Raw genomic sequence first — 16,076 nt, forward strand, 5'->3', positions numbered from 1 at the left:
TCTCTCTCCCGCGCCCGCCGCCGCCGCCGCTGCTGCTGCTTTTCTCCTCCATCTCCACCTTCTCCTTCTCCTCTCTGCTCCTTTTTGTCAGATATAAGCTGGTGATGTCCGTCAAGGCTTAGCTAACGAGAGAAACGACAACGACAATAAGCTCGATTTTGAACACAGTATTTTGACATAATACGACATGTTAAAATAGTATAACATTTAAACCTCCACCGTCATTTGCCTCCAAAGCTAACAATGTGCCGTTTGTTTTAATAGCGAACGGGCTCACAGGCCAATTACCATTAACGTATAGTGTTTTTCCATCTCACTGAAAAACACGAGCCTAACATCACATCTGTTTTAATAACACGATCCCTTATATTTTAAATATATTTTAGATTAATTAATGTTTTTGTATGGATTACAGCTGATTCGTGTGTGCTTGTGACAAAGAATGTCATGTTCTTATGAATAATATGGGTTGTAAATCATCAGTCACGTTGCAGCAGTTTAGAAAACGCATTCACATATCTGAGAAATTCAATTCAATTCAAACCTGAGAAATCACGAAAACCCCACAACTACCCAGGCTGTATATGAAGGAAGCCAGCCTGATCTCTATGAGCTATGAACATCTCATGTGAACACACACACGCCTAGTGTGTGTGTTCACATGAGATGTTCATAGCATCCTCTGTTGAAAAGCTAATCCCCTATTGATCTTACATGAAACTCTGTATCCCAGTTTTGAGTTTTTTACCCTCCAGCTGACGTCATTTGGGATATCATGTTTAGAGAGACCAGGAAAAACCTGGTTGTTTGTGTCCTTGTTTACTTGTTTTGTATCAGTACCCGTGTGTAGTATACTGTTATATTCTAAAGGCTTTTTATTAAGTGTCACTTAATGAAGAACCCATTAAACACCATTTTCCATGGGATATATATATATATATATATATATCTTTCATTGTATTTTGTGGTACCTTTTTCATTCTCTAATTTTCCTTTTCTAATGGTCTTCCCCACAGGAATTTTGTATCATGGTCCGAGAAAGTATGCGTCAGATGTATTTCATAATCAGATCTTTAAAAATGCTATACCTACTCTTTTGTTGACTTTGAGTATTTATACACTGGGGCTACCATTTAGCTATTTTGTCAAGGGATTTATATAACGCCCCACAACAGTAATATCATCCAGTATGAATTTCCAAGTAATTTTGCATTATAACTTTTAAATCCCACATCCTGCATCAAACAACGAGACAGACATTTGTTTCAAATAAACATGCACTCAACTTCTGTTTGATTTGTCAGTGCCAAATTTCATCACCTGAGGGCATGTTATAGTGAAGACAGTAACATGAGAGCATAACAGATGTACCAGTTTTCATACTCCATACTACAGCGTATTCACTTCTGTCTATGTGGCAGTTGGCCCTTGTTTTATTTTGAGAGGAACTAAAGATAAGACGTCATTAAACTAGGTTTATTGTCACTGTGGACTTTGTCAGCGTGATCTGAGTGGATGTGCATATTCTGTACACAGCAAAAGTAAGAAACATATATGTATAATATACTGTACATATAGTGATGGTATTATCATTAAACTAACAACCTCTATAGCTGTGTGCCATAAGAAAACGTTTCTTTAAATACAAAACTATTTCATTTTGTGTGTAGTTTTAAAGCTGCTTTGTGGTCTGGTGATGACACTTGTTACCCATCCACGTCATTATATCCCTGGCTTATGGTGATAAGGCTTAAGTAAAAGTTGTGCATGGTCATTTTCATTTGCTGTCAGCATCAGTGTATTTTCTTTCCCTCTTGACAGCACAGATTGACACCCTGCTCTGTTGGCGGATGTACGTCAGTGGTGGGTTTTTTATTGTCCAAAAAGCAATTAACACAAGCACGCTACAAGACAAACTCACAGTGTGGATTCAAGTGCTTTTCTGTCAAACATTCACCAAAAATGACACAAAAGCCTCACTTGCTAGGATTTTAAAAGGACCATATGTCAGGGTTGGGGGGGTAGGAGGGTCTGTTCAATGTCAGATGTGCAGAACGGTAAAAGTGGGTCGCCAGCAGGTCCCAGACAAAGAGCTGCTAAAGCAGTGGTCGGAGTGGCAGGATACCCAATCTGTTCTTTTTTCACTGGAATCCACTTATTGTGCAACACTTATTGTCAACTCTTGAAATAAATAAATTCAAGGTCTATTGGGCTGTTTTCAAAAAACATACCAGCTTAAAATTCAGCAATGGAAGCAAACATCTGTAGTTTGTTAATTCACTTTTATTTATGATCAAAGAGTAGACAACAGTCTGTTTTTAAAGGAAAATACCAAATAACTTATATTTGGTGATCATTTTAGTCACAGTTTGTCATTTTGATTATGTCGTCCTCTTATCATTCCTGAGATTAAATATATCTGTTGACAGAATATTTTTCTTCATTATGTTTTTGTAAGTAAAATAATAAGTAATAATATTATTCAGAACTGAAACAAAATACATTCCACACCTGTACCTAATATACCAACCAATATTTTGTCAAATATTGGTTCTCTGCTGCAAATATAGGCTACGCTTAGTAAAGTATACTAAATACTTCCAAGTTAATTTTTTTTTAATACCCAAAGTGGATTGGCCTAGTAATCTGTCTCAATGAATTGACTCAATCAAATGACAGTTACTAAATGCTGCAGCGAGAAAAACTGCTGTTGGCACAATGTACTTTTTCTTTCTTCTTGAGTTTCATTTTGTCTCATTTTGGTACTTTTAGCAGAAGTCCAACTCTTTCACTCTTACTTTAAACAGGACTGCTCTTAATTATATAGAAAACAGTGTACTCTTTTTAATTTTTTTTTACTAATTAGTATATTCTTATGTGTTTAAAAAGCATTAAAAGCCTCCATTGGCTGTTCTTCTATTCATTTTCTGGCATAATTATTGGATGGAAGAAAATGAGATATGAGTAAACTTCCCTTCAGGACAGGATGGAGCATGTTGTGTTGAATTCCAGTCCTGGAGGAGAAGGTGTTCCCAAGGTGTTCCTTCTTCTGCAGGTCTGTGATAATATCTGATCATCACTGGAGGCTGTTTTTGTCAGAACCTTTAATGAGGTTGCAGAGTGGCCTCTTGCTCAAGTCAACGTAGCCTCCAGGGACTAAACACATTCTTTCACAGGCAGTTACTTGTTTTTGTTCCGTAGTGTTTCACAAACAGCTGCTGCAGCATACCAGCAACAACTACTGCTTTTTGTGTCCATCAATGACACCGAGCACTTTGTCATAAGAGACAGGAAGCCCTGACCAATTTTGATCTAGAAGGACTCAGATGCTGTGATTATTGTTGCTCTTCAGTTGTGATAAATGCTCCAAAATATCTGAATGGTTTACATTGTTTTAGTCGAGTGCTTCAGCAGACCTGCTTCAGGGCTTTTTTGCAGGGTAACCTGCATATTGAGTTGGCTAAATGCTAAGTCACATGAGCCAACCCTTTACACTACTTGCTTGCACACCAATTGTGATGTTGACTGGAGTGGATCCAAAGTCCATCCAGTTAAAGAACTGAAGAAGTGAATTTCTCTTCCTGAGATCAGGTCCCTTCATTGTCTCGTTGTGAACAGGAAGTTAATAAAAAGAGCTGGAGTCATGTCTGACCAAGAAGCCTCAACGAGCTTCCTTATGTGATTACTCTGCAGTCTGCTGTCATGTATGTGTATGTGAAAGGATGAAGGATCAGAAGGTTTCATTCTTAACGCGAGTTCCTTAAAAGTCTCATGTTCTCACAATAATGGGAAGTTATCGGTCAGTGCTTTTCTCTGTCGTACACTGTGGACCCCCGTTGGAGCTTGACTGCATCTTGTAATTGCACTGTGGACAATATATTTGCAAATGCATTTCCTTCTCTACCATTGTATGTTTTTCCTTCTTTCAGACTGCTACTGTCAGACTGTTTCTGGTTGACCTGTTAAATAAACAAACCTACAAATGAAAAGCAACGTTTTTATTTACCCCTGCTGCACATCATTATTGTTTTACATGTGTGATGTTTAGCCTCCCTTGTGGTGATGGTGTTATTTTAAGACAGGCAAACACTGGATGATCCTGGTCTACTGTGCTGTACTGCTTCTGTAACCATGGGGTCAGTACTTCAGGGAAAGGATTTACCATGAATTTGCAGTAGACTTAGTTCTGTGTAAGATTCAGTCAATTGTTGAACTAAGACAGTTGCTTTTCCTGTGGTTGATTCAATAGACAACAATGTGCATTGCTGTCATAAAGTATTTTTGTGGTAAATTAGCAAAACATAATCGTGTAAGAGACAATGAGACTGTGAGTATTTTTTTTAAAAAGTTTTTCAGTTGCAAGTTTTGAGCACAGGTTTCGATTAGTTATAAAATAAGTGGCAGCAGAGCACATTTTGCTTAAAATTGGTTTTAAATTACACATTAGACAGTGGTCATCTCTTATTTAGACCTAAATATCCCTGTCTGCTTTAGTCTCAGGTTGTCTGCAGGATTCTCGTCCTGTACAGTTTTTTGTCCTCCCCTGGTTATTGTGCATGACCCTGCAATGAACTGCCATAAAAAATAGGAATGCAACTGAAAATGACAGCACCTTGTTAATATTTGTGTTTTCAGTTCCATCAACAAGTTTCATTGTAAATCATGTAAATCAGTCGACTTCTATATCTCATTAAAACAGACCTAATAACAACGTACATAAGAAAAAGTGTCGTCGTGTTGTTAGTGGAACACTTGGCGTGAAGGCCCAGAACTATGCAAACATACAGACTGAGTCCAGTGCATTCAAAAATACCTCACTCGGTGAATCAGCTCCAGGCAGAAACCTGTTTTCGCACAATCTCCCACCTGCTAACATTCAGTTCCAAAGTGAGCTCAGCTCAGAATGTTGAAGAATTCTCAGTGAGGGCTGTTTCACTCCTGGATGGTTGTATCCACATTCAGTGGATTCTGTTTAAACTTTACACTGAGGTTCGTCTCCAACCACAGTGTCTTCTTCTCACAAATTTTTGTTTTGCAAGGCTAATGGATACATACATATTTGAAAAGCACATAACCTGCCGAGTCTCGTCAGGTCCAGAGTTGCTGTTGATACTCCTGCCAAAAAGAGGTTACCGGTACACGTCTTCCCTGCAGCAGCACATTTATTTGTTGGATTGGTTCCATTGCTCATAGGTCCGAGAACTGCAATGCATGGTTAAACCTGTACACAATTAAAAAAAAAAAAAAATATATATATATATATATATATATATCCATTGACTCACGATTGATGGAGCCATTACAGAACAGGTAAATATTCCCTGTTAACACGTACCTTGGTGTCAGACTGCCTTCAGCAACAAAGTGTATGTTGTTATAAAAGGACCAGGCACTTCGAATTAGGTCTGTTTTACTTGTTTGGTCTTTTCTCCTTCAGTAGTTTAAGGAATGATCCGTGACTCTAAATATAGTGTTGGGAGACAGGGGGAGAGAATAATTTTGCATTTATGTCACAGGATCTTTGTTTACAGAGCAACTGCTTTTCCTTCTAAGGACATTTAGCTGTGAATCATGCTCCTTCATCTGTATTTAGAGTTGATGTGTGGTGAACGGAGGAGAGAATGGCCTGATGGATAGAACGGAGGGAGAAAAAGACTTTCTTTCCTTTCCTACCCTTTCGTAGACTTGTTGCAGCTAGTCTGTATGAATAATTTATATGGCTACTGTATACACTGTCTTATAGACAAAACAGGGCTGGTTTGTATTCTGGCATATTTCAAAGTTATTACTTTAAGGTTGAATTTGCATTGTTTCAGCTGGCCTCTTTAACTCAGATTTAACTCAGTGTTTTTGGGGTTGATATCTGTTGACATTAATGACATTAATCTGTTGACATTAATGACTTAACTTAAAGGGATTGAATACAAATCCATTTTCTGGCGCAGTTGTTAGCCTCCATTAAAATGAATGGAAAAGCTCAGTTCTGAAATTTGGTAATTCACTAGGGAGTGGTTGAATATATCAACCTGCTTTGTATTTAAATAGCTAAGTAGTGACCAGAGGTGGTCCCTGTTTCGTCTCCTCATCATGTTAGGAGTCCTCAACCTCTTGCAGTGCTCTTGCAGCTTTGTGCTGATGCCCGATTTAACTCTGCAGAGCAAAAACAAATGAGCGTAATTTCCCTAGACCATTACTTCAAACAAAAACAAAGAGAAGCTCCATCAGGTAGCGCTCTCATGTGTGGTTTCGACACGCTCACAGAAACGCGTTCGGGCCGGTCGTCCTGGCATGTTGAGGTATGACTGACGAGAACCTGGGGCCTCTGTGAGGAATCCATACTGCAGGGATTCCATGTCACATGTTGTTTTACAGATAAAATGGAGCAGAGCTAATGCTAAACAACAATGACAATACACAACACTTCCTGTATACATAACTTCACATAACATCAGTTGGTGTGAAGTTGTGTGTCAATTATTCAAATTTGTAAGTCAGTTGGTTAGCTAGTGGTCGCTACTGGTCGTTTTGGGCATGGCAGAGGAAGTCAAAAGTGTCATAACAACTTCCTGTACTTTTTCTACTCCTTGAAGAAAAATAAGCCACATGTACATATAAGGCCAGAAAGACAAGATGGCACAAGAAGTTTTTCATTGTGTTTGGAGTGCACACCCATTGCACACATCCAAATATGGTAACTAATCTTGCTGCTTTTTTTTTAACGCAGATATTGCGCTCCAGCCAACATTTTGTTTCTTGTCAACGGTATAATGTCTCATAAAATAAAAGAGGCTTATATTGATTGAATGTCAAGTCAAAATTCCATTCCAAGGTGTTTTTTCACATTTGATTTTCTTTCAAATACATTGTAAGTGCATGTTATGTTTGTGCTCAGCAGCCTTACCACAGTAAAAGGAAGTGGTGTAGCTCTCAGCCTGCTAGATAAGCAGCAGAGCCTGAACTTCTCACAATAACTGAGCTCTAGAGGATCCATGGAGGAGGAGATGCACATGATTGCATCTACAGGAAGCTGCATGGCTTCTCTGTTAATGACATATTCATTTGAAATGCATCTCTCTCCAGATCTTCTCCATGGTGTAGCCAACAGTCTCACATTAAAACAACTGCGTTGTCAGAAGTGTAGCCAACACTCTCACATTAAAACAACTGCGTTGTCAGCTTAATGTACCACTCTGCGATATTCAGTGCCATATTTAAGTGTGTATCAAAGACGATGGCAAGCAGACATGAGTCTTAGTACACAACAAATTAAAAATATAATATTAATACACAAAAAGTATTTTTAATACATATTGCCACCTAGTGGAACTTCTGCCTCTCACTGTTATGTAGACAAACAAAGACAAATTATTTGCAGTAAATAAATAAAAGTTTCAGACCAATTACTTTAAATTAGCCAATGAGGTCGGTAAAATCACTGATAAATCACTAAAAAGCCAAGGACTGTAAGGTTAGGCCTGAAAACGTTGCCAAATTACTTACAGCATAAATATCACTCAACATTTTCCTGTTATTTGTTTTAATGCCTTTAAAAAGTACTTTTGCTTTTTCTTTGACTCTTTAAAGACAACAAACACATTTTCCCTAAAACCTCTGTGAAAACAGCCCCACACTTCAGCCTCAGCCCTCTCATCCTCCAGCTCACACATTACGTAACAAGTTTTTGGCATCATCGGTGTCTGCAGTGGAGACCACCTCATCCTAACAGAGGCTGGTCTTCCATCTTTCACACTGGTTTTCCACGACAGATGTAGACCGAGTGTGTGAGCATCTCTTTGTTTGTCATCCACTTGAACTACCTGTTCATCCTGCTCGTAGACGAGGCCGTGCTCACTGCTCCTGCAGACGTACTCCAGCACTCCTCAGGGCAAATACAAATTTATGACTACAGTACTTTGTGTGTCAGCGTTGCTTGGGTTTACTTTACTCCAGAAACCTTCTCATTTACTTTGTAAAGTAAAGGCTTTGAATTCCTTCTGTCACAGTGAAGCAAACTGCAAAATGCGACGAAGTATTAACACCTCTGCTGAGAAACTCGTTAATAGTGTTAAAGAGCAGCCTGGACCGTGGAAGCGTGAACCTACCAGTTGTGCCGAGTGAAAGAAATGCTTCAATAAAATGTCATTACAAAGATAAAAAAAACCTGACAGAATAAGTGTTTCACTAAAACATGGCGAGAATATCTGAGGATAATCCTTCCATGTTAGGTTGCCCTGTGCACCAGTATCTGCACTGCGAGCGTGGTTCTTAGCTGTTGTCCAGTTTTGTGGCCAGACCCATGCAGAGAATCCCACAGTTTGGCTCACATGAGCAGACAGAAGGCACCTGATCCTTTCCCAGGGGTGCAGAGAGACAGATGGAGCGATGAGACAGAGGGAGAGACAGGGAGATAACATTAACAACATTACAGTGCCCTGACGGTAACATGAGGACAGAACTGGACGTCCAGTGTGGTGTCATCCAGTTTGTAATCTGATAGATTGGTGATTTTTAAACCTTATTACACTAAATTGACAGATTAGGGGTTTGTCTAGACGGTAGACTGTCTTTGGTGAGTTTGTCTTAAGAAATGTAAGAATTCTAAACATTGAAGACACAGCCTCAGTCCTCTTGACTTTGAAATAGTCACATCAGCTGATTCTCTTCAACAATAAACCCTCACAGTCACGTAAATCAACTTTCTTCCTCTCTTTCTCATACTCGCTCCCCTTGACCATAATATTTGTAAGAGCAGCGAGTTGCTGACACGAAGAAGCTGTTGAACAGGTTTCCTTAAAGAAGTGGCCAATAATTATATTTATTTTTTCTCTTTGCTTTTCCAGGACAATAAAAGCCCTGAGGAAAAACCTGTCCAGCGTTCAAAGGTAAACATGCACTGTCTCTATGTTCAACAGTCTGTGTTTCATTTTAATCAACTCTTCATCTCCAGCAGGGTCAATCTTCTTAGCCTTCACGTCCAGTTTCTGCTTGTTAATCGTTGCGTTTCCTCTTTGTGTTCAGTCCTTCAGCTTTAACGCTAACAAGGAAGTCTGCACATCATGTCAAAAGACAGTTTACCCAATGGAGAGATTGGTTGCCAATAGCCAGGTCTTCCATACGTCATGCTTCTGCTGCAAACACTGCAACACCAAACTCAGGTGATTATATAGGAAATGTATACATATATACTGTATTTGTTTTTTTAATAATTCTCTGAACGTTTGTATGTTAACTGTTTGTATGTTCCCTCCCTCCTCACAGTCTTGGCCCTCTGAACGTTTGTATGTTAACTGTCATGTTCCCTCCCTCCTCACAGTCTTGGCTCCTTTGCGGGCATACAAGGGGAATTCTACTGCAAACCCCACTTCAAACAGCTGTTCAAAAGCAAAGGCAACTACGACGAGGGCTTTGGACGCAAACAGCACAAAGAGCTCTGGTCCGCTAAGGACTCAGATAACGTCACAAAGACGGCATAATCACGTCCCGTGTCCCTTTCCAGCTCCCTGCCTCCTCCCTACTAACACCTCCAATATGACAAATGAACAGATGCCTCGTACGCACAGGCTCTGTTTAATTACCCACACACTCACTCACTCACTCACTCACTCGCTCGCTCGCTCACTTTTTAAATGCCATCAGAACAGATGCATGCACAAAGAGCTAAGAAAGACTGATGAGTCTGAATCCATTCCTTTTTCCTATCTTTCACTTTAAGATCAGTTCCGGGATTGTTTTTATCGGCATCTTTACTCTCCAAATTTTCTTTTCCTGTTTCGCTGCCGAAATTAGTTGTTGATTGCGACCAAAATGCTTTCCAAAGTAGGGAATAAAAATATAATGCATATAGGATTCTTTAACTTTACAGTGTGCTCAGGCAAACACATTAGAGGCCATTGAGGTGCATTCCTGTTTTGCAGCAGAGCATACACTCAGGTCAATTCTCGCCCAAGGATTTAAAGTAAAAAAACAACAACACCTTTTTTTCCCTTTTTTTAAAAAGAAAAAACAAATAAATATAACTGTCCTCAATGTTGTGACGTCTCTGTCAGACACTGTTTTATCAGGGTGTCAGGTTATATATATATATTGAGGAACAAACAGGGTAAACAGTACTGTAACATAACTGCACACATCAGCAACAGCTCACCTCTCTACCTTCACCATAGTTTTACTATTCCTCACCTGTTTCTTCCTCAAAACACACTGGGTCTTATCGCTGCACGTCTGAGTCTCAACAGCCTTATCTTATGACTGTCTTACCAGTTGTGAATGATTTTTATTTGTCAAATCCCCCTTTTTTTTTAAAGCACTTGCGATGGATTGGTTTGATGTCATGGCATACGTTGGTTCTCTCTGAGCTTTTATGGTTGTGATTTTAATGGGATTTCTAAGCTATGCTTTCAGTACAAAAAGCTGTTCCATGGAATCGTGAACACACAACCACATCCAAGTACAGTAGCTGATGATCTCAAGACAAACAGGCCTTGTTCTTTGATACCCTTTACTACATTTTATGAGGCGTTTTTACACTGAATGAATTTAATCATGTTGTAGGTCTGTGCCATAAATTAAGACGATTGTGGGCAGAGATTTATTTCCCCAGGAAACGACACCTTTCTGTTCTCGTATTACTTCACATTTTAAAGCCTCTGCCATTGTCTTTGTTGGAATTAAGTACGCTCTAACAACTGAACAGCAGCTGAAAGTAACAGGATCATCGAGGGTGTGTTTAGACTTCTGCTTTTGCCCCACTAGTGTCTGCTAAAAATGAACCACTGCTATCATTCCCACCTTGTTCATGTACTTCTCACTGCTGTGGTAACATGTTAGCAATGATGCTATTAATCTGAGTGAAGAGTGCCCTCTGCTGGGGAAAGTGTAGAATGACATTAGAGGAAGATGGAAACAAGTCCCAAAAGAAGAGCCTTTTAGTATAGCATTTATTTGTTTTAATATTTTATTCCTAAGTTTCCTCAGGTGGCGGTGCAGCTGCTGCATCTGACACGTTGAATTATAGGTATCTACATCGTTTTTTTCAAAATGTCCTCAACCTTGTTTTATTCCGCGCTAAGAATCTAGTCTAAAGCCATTTTATTGTCTGATTTAGGATTTGTGAATACCACTGAGACTTGACTGACACTTGAATGGATATTTGGTGACTAAAGGTTTACTGTCAATTTAAGAGTGCTGTGCAGAACAGAAATCTAAACTTAACATATGGGTTTTTCCTACTTTTTTTAAGCATTAAAGCCTTAGGAATAAAGAGTTGACCTTATCACCTTTGGAAATTAAGTTGACATAGATTTCAACTGAGAAATCTGATCACTCTTTTCCTCTTTAATCCCATTGTTTAACTAAGACTCATTTTACACTCAGCCATTCCCTCCCTCTAAACCATGTCAAAAACTCTGCTGTATTTGTAAAAATGGTAACTATGAACCCCTGAGAATGCTTTAATATTAAGTGTCACTAACCGTTTTACATCATTCTCATCATTATAGATTTGCCAAGGTACCGCTGCAGAAATCTGTGAATCGCAATTTTTATGTGTAACGAAGGAGGAAGGTTAACCTTACACTGGTGACAAGAGGCTCAGGTTAATGATTGCAGTGTCACATTTTTATGTTGAATCTGTGAGTCATTTCAGTTTATCTTTGTGCTGAACTTGATGTGGTCTTCTTGATGTCGTTAAACCATCAACTCCTTTTAGATGGATGCATCATTTAATATGTATTACTGTATGTCAAACTTGTGGATTGAGGTGGCCTTACAGCAAAATGACTCTCCTGGGTTTAAATGACTGGGATTACAGTCTTTGGTTTTTAACTTTCTTTTTCTTATATGTGGCATGTGGAACATTTTAAATGTAAGCGCCACCTTTCTGCGCCAATGTACACAATCTTTTTGTGCGTTCTTTTGTTATTTTTACATGCATTTGGAGAAAAATAAAATGCTGGTGTTGATTTAATATAGGCCCCATGTGTTGTTATTTAAAAATAACTAAGAAAAAAGGTAAATTTGCAGAATGTTACTGTCCGTTTGTGTTTTTATTTAAACTAAATTTTCATTTTACATAGCACAGTGAGTAATTTCTGTGATTCACGATTAAAAAAGTTTTATTATTATTATTATTATGTGATGCAAACGAGTTGAAGGGGATTGGACTTCCGGTTTTCAGAAACTCTCGATGGGAGCGCGAGCGTTACGTCACAGTTGACCCACCCCCAAATAATATTTTTGCGCGTTCCCGTCAACAAAAACCAAGAACAAGTACAAGCGCGATCCCGCGGTAGCACGGCGCAAAACAGAACCGTTTTAGAAATCAGAAATTCCCCTGGGAATAAATTTGTGTTCGCACACATTCGTGGACGACGCACCGACAGAACGACGCATGGAAAACACGTTCACGAGCTCACGCTGCCATACTTGTTGGTAGAAACGGATTCCGGCTGACATTTCTTTTTTTTTCTGTCAGGAAGTTTGACGTACGTGGCTGCAGATTGTTTTAGGCATTGTTTTGGTCTGTGAAAGTTTTTCAGCGTCATTGGCTGCAGATCTCGTGTCTTTGGAATACACTGTCGATTTTTTTAAGTAATACTTAAATCGTGCATACTCGCGAATGCACCACGATCCGTCTTCAGTTTTTTTTTTAACAGCTTGTATTTCCAGAAGATGACGGGGTTTGATAAACACGAACGTGTGATTAGACATGTCTTTTTAACTTAGTTTTTAATTTTGCTTATGTTGTAACTGGTCTGTAGATGAGACAATGCGACTCAGTCATAAAAGTAAACATTCTTCTTCGGTGAAGCGTTGTAGAACCAGATCTGGCAGCATACCGAGAGGAAAAACTGCAAAGTTAGCAGGAAGAGAGGCCATCAAAATCACGGAAACTGTCCACTCTTTGTCCCTCTGACGGACCTGCTCCTCATGAATGGATGTCATACTTGTGAAAAGGATGATTGTACGCTTTTTTTTCTGTTAAGTGTCACTTTTGGAAGACATATTCTGGAAATGTAAACTTCCCATTTCCCCCATCCCAAGAGTCGCTGCACTTTTTTGCAGACTCTGGAACAGTTTGATGGTGGGTTTTCCCATTGGATCATTTTCGATTTATATCTAAAACTTGGAAACTTATTTTATGTCTGCGCCAAGTCTGTACTGAAGAGGAGGAGCCCCCGTTACCTGGGGGGTCAGCCCCGCCATGGACCTCACGCTCTCCCTCACTCACACACCAACACTCAGGTGTTTCACCGTGACAGAGGACACTGATGGACGTGGACTACTGCGTCATCTTTGCTGAGACATCGCTGTAATTGGACACGTCTGGGCAAGCCTCGTCCTGTCCCCACAGTCAGACTGTAAAGGTGAGGGTTGGCAGCTGTGAACGTGTCACGGTTGACAGGTACATACTGGGTTAAATATGCTGTGTTTAGGTCATGTGGAGAAAACAGCTGGCGCCGGGATTTTCCCCCAACACAGAAGTTCATAGTTCATCTTTTACAATGGGTTTTAGAAGATGTCAAGTCCTTTAGTTTCCATAATAAAGATTTAAAAAACGATATAGATTATTCCATTGTAGTTTTTCAGAAAAGTTGGCAAACTTCAGAATGTGATTTTTTTATCTAAACCAACAAGACTAACCTATTTGTTGAATAATAATAATTAATAAAAAAAATAATCTAAATATTCCAAACCACAGTGACTGAAGCATTCATAAATGATCAAAGATGCTGTCCTGTCCATCATCACCTTTAACAGTTTATAAAAAAACGTTCCCCCCTGAATTCTCAAACACAGACTCAAGTTTTAATTGTCTTATTATAAATCTCAGTGGAGCTTACAGGTGACCCTGACCCTGCACAGTGTTAGGTTGTGTTTATTGTTTCATGTGCAGACAGTGGCAGGTGACTTCAGCTAAAGTAGTCCTTGAAACATCTAGCTATGTTTATAATGATAGCATGGCTGATTCTAATGTAGGAACTCCTTTTGGTTTGATGACCATGCAGATTGAGCAATGGTCTCTGACCTTTGGCCTCTATGCGTCTCCTCACTTCTTCAAACCTTTAACAAAGGGCAAGTTTTTTGATCAACATTTGTCCACTTGTTTTTAGATGGATACAGTTGTTTACTAGTATATTGAAGATTCTCTATTCATGCTCTTCGGCCATACACAAATACAAACTTACATCTAGACTAGTGTTACTACTGGTACTACTACTACTGCTACTAATACTTTTAGTAGTATTACATACTGTATGGAAATTAAGCTTGTTCCCTGTTTGAAAGTTTAAAAAAATTAAAACAAATCCCCCTCCTCCCAAAAAACAATTTTCTTTGCATAGATAGTATTTTGACTTCATCATTTAATGGGCTCTGGGCCACTTGGTACTGTAAATATTGGGCCACGAGGTTAAAAAGGTTAAGAACCCCTGTTTTAATGCATCTTGGTGCTGAATCCAAGAATAAATACAATTTTCAATTATGTAGATTCATAGTAATGGTGAAGCATCGCTGTCTGCTGTCACAGGCACATACTTTGTGCAATCACAACAAATATTCATCATGAAACGCACATCAAGTTTTGCTTGGAATGTTCACTTAACTTTAAAGCAAATGTTAAATCAATAGAACAAAAATACTTTTATAAATTTTTCCCATGGTCCATACTGACAGCTTTTACCGAGTGCAACAATATTTAAATTTGGCGAGCTATGCTGTTGCCAGAGCACCTGAAAAGGAAAGACATGATGCCAGGGGATTCTGCTACAGAGCCCTGGGTCCAGATGCTTCAGTGGCCAGAGACAGACTGAGGACTGTGGCTGGGGAAAACAGCTTCAGACTAAACAGCTCTCCCTGCAGACAGAGCAGAGAGGGAATGGGGGGGTGGAGGGGGTGTCCATGTAAATCTTGCTAGTCTTCGAAATATGATATAATGAAAACAAAGCGGGCACAGATGACTGGACTGGTAGAGTACAGCCTGCTTCTCCCTTAAATTCTCCGCATTCCATTTTGGAGCTAATTAAAATCAGCAGAGAACAAAGGTCGTCCTGGGGATTTGGAACTGAGGTCAAGTGTGGTGGATTCGATCGCAGTGATACCAGAGTTCCAGAGAGGGTTAAATATGAAGACGTGAGAACTCCATGCTGGTTAGTGGGAGTTACAGCGCTGTCAACTGGAGTCTGAAGGGTTGAAGGGCATGCGTTTTTTGGTGCCTTTACTGTTGGCAGAGAACTGTGAGAGAACTGGAAGCTTGAAAGCGACGTGGCAGAGTCTGGCCACAGGCGGACATGTCCGACATTCCTGTGGGTGATTATTACACAGAAATCCAAAGAGTCAGTGTGATACCTCAGGTACTGATACTGGCCATTTCATGCATCAAAGGTTTCTGCCTTTGCTGCTCTCATGGTGCCACTCATTTTCCCAGAGCCTCATCCTTCATAGATTTTTGATGCAGTGACATGTGTTTCTCTCTTCAGTTGCTCTTTATCATCTGCCCCACTACTCTATGTGAACCCCTCAACTACATCTACTGCATGAATTTTCTTTTTTCTATCTGTCTGACGGCTCCATCCATCATCAGCATTCTGCAAACGATCTCAACCTTGTGTCTGACCTTAACTCCAAACTTCGCAAACTTATCTGTCCTTGTGATATACTCATGTGCATATCTTTGTTTTTGTCATTTTTATATTGACCTACAATAAACTTAGGATCTGTCGCATGCAGCCACAATACACAAATTATTCAGCGCATCATAACAGGTGTCACATCTGCGTTGAAATCCAGTTATTTCCCATTTATGCAATTCCTATCATTTTCATCTTAATTGTTTTAGTTATGCTCTTCCTTCTTGGTATGAATTGGGAGTTGGGGGGTGGGGGGGGGCACCTCATCAAAGAAGAAGCCTGTGGTTGTATAACAATGTTGGCACCTAGAACAGAGCAGATAATGTTTCCTTAGAACATCAACTGTAGTGTTGTTACACAGCTGAGCTGAGGTTTCTGCAGAGAGTCCAATCAGAGCAGATTAATTAAAGCTGGAAGACTTTTTTTTAAACGTGTTGGGGGGGGGGGGGA

General features: G+C 39.6%; 2 protein-coding genes and 1 long non-coding RNA gene across 3 annotated transcripts in view; 2 read left to right on the plus strand and 1 right to left on the minus strand.

Annotated features, from left to right (window-relative positions):
- The window catches only part of limd2 (LIM domain containing 2), a 13,281-nt gene extending 1,316 nt beyond the window's left edge, over positions 1 to 11,965 (plus strand). The window contains exons 2-4 of the mRNA XM_008329327.3: positions 8,841 to 8,882; positions 9,019 to 9,155; positions 9,314 to 11,965. Of these exons, the coding sequence (XP_008327549.1) occupies positions 8,841 to 8,882; positions 9,019 to 9,155; positions 9,314 to 9,473 (339 nt within the window). The 3' untranslated portion in view covers positions 9,474 to 11,965. The remainder of the gene's footprint in view (positions 1 to 8,840; positions 8,883 to 9,018; positions 9,156 to 9,313) is intronic.
- LOC112488378 (uncharacterized) lies at positions 4,392 to 7,127 on the minus strand. The gene is made up of 2 exons (XR_003052361.1): positions 5,336 to 7,127; positions 4,392 to 5,221 (listed from the first exon to the last, which is right to left on the minus strand). It is a non-coding gene; the product is annotated as an uncharacterized LOC112488378 (long non-coding RNA).
- A 264-nt stretch (positions 11,966 to 12,229) lies between the features above and the next one.
- map3k3 (mitogen-activated protein kinase kinase kinase 3) overlaps positions 12,230 to 16,076 on the plus strand; it is a 14,121-nt gene continuing 10,274 nt past the window's right edge. Inside the window, exon 1 of the mRNA XM_008329328.3 lies at positions 12,230 to 13,364. The gene's annotated coding sequence lies outside the window, so the exon portion shown is untranslated. The remainder of the gene's footprint in view (positions 13,365 to 16,076) is intronic.

This window comes from Cynoglossus semilaevis, chromosome 17 (assembly GCF_000523025.1).
Source record: "Cynoglossus semilaevis isolate Cse_v1.0 chromosome 17, Cse_v1.0, whole genome shotgun sequence".
Taxonomy (NCBI): Eukaryota; Metazoa; Chordata; class Actinopteri; order Pleuronectiformes; family Cynoglossidae; genus Cynoglossus; species Cynoglossus semilaevis.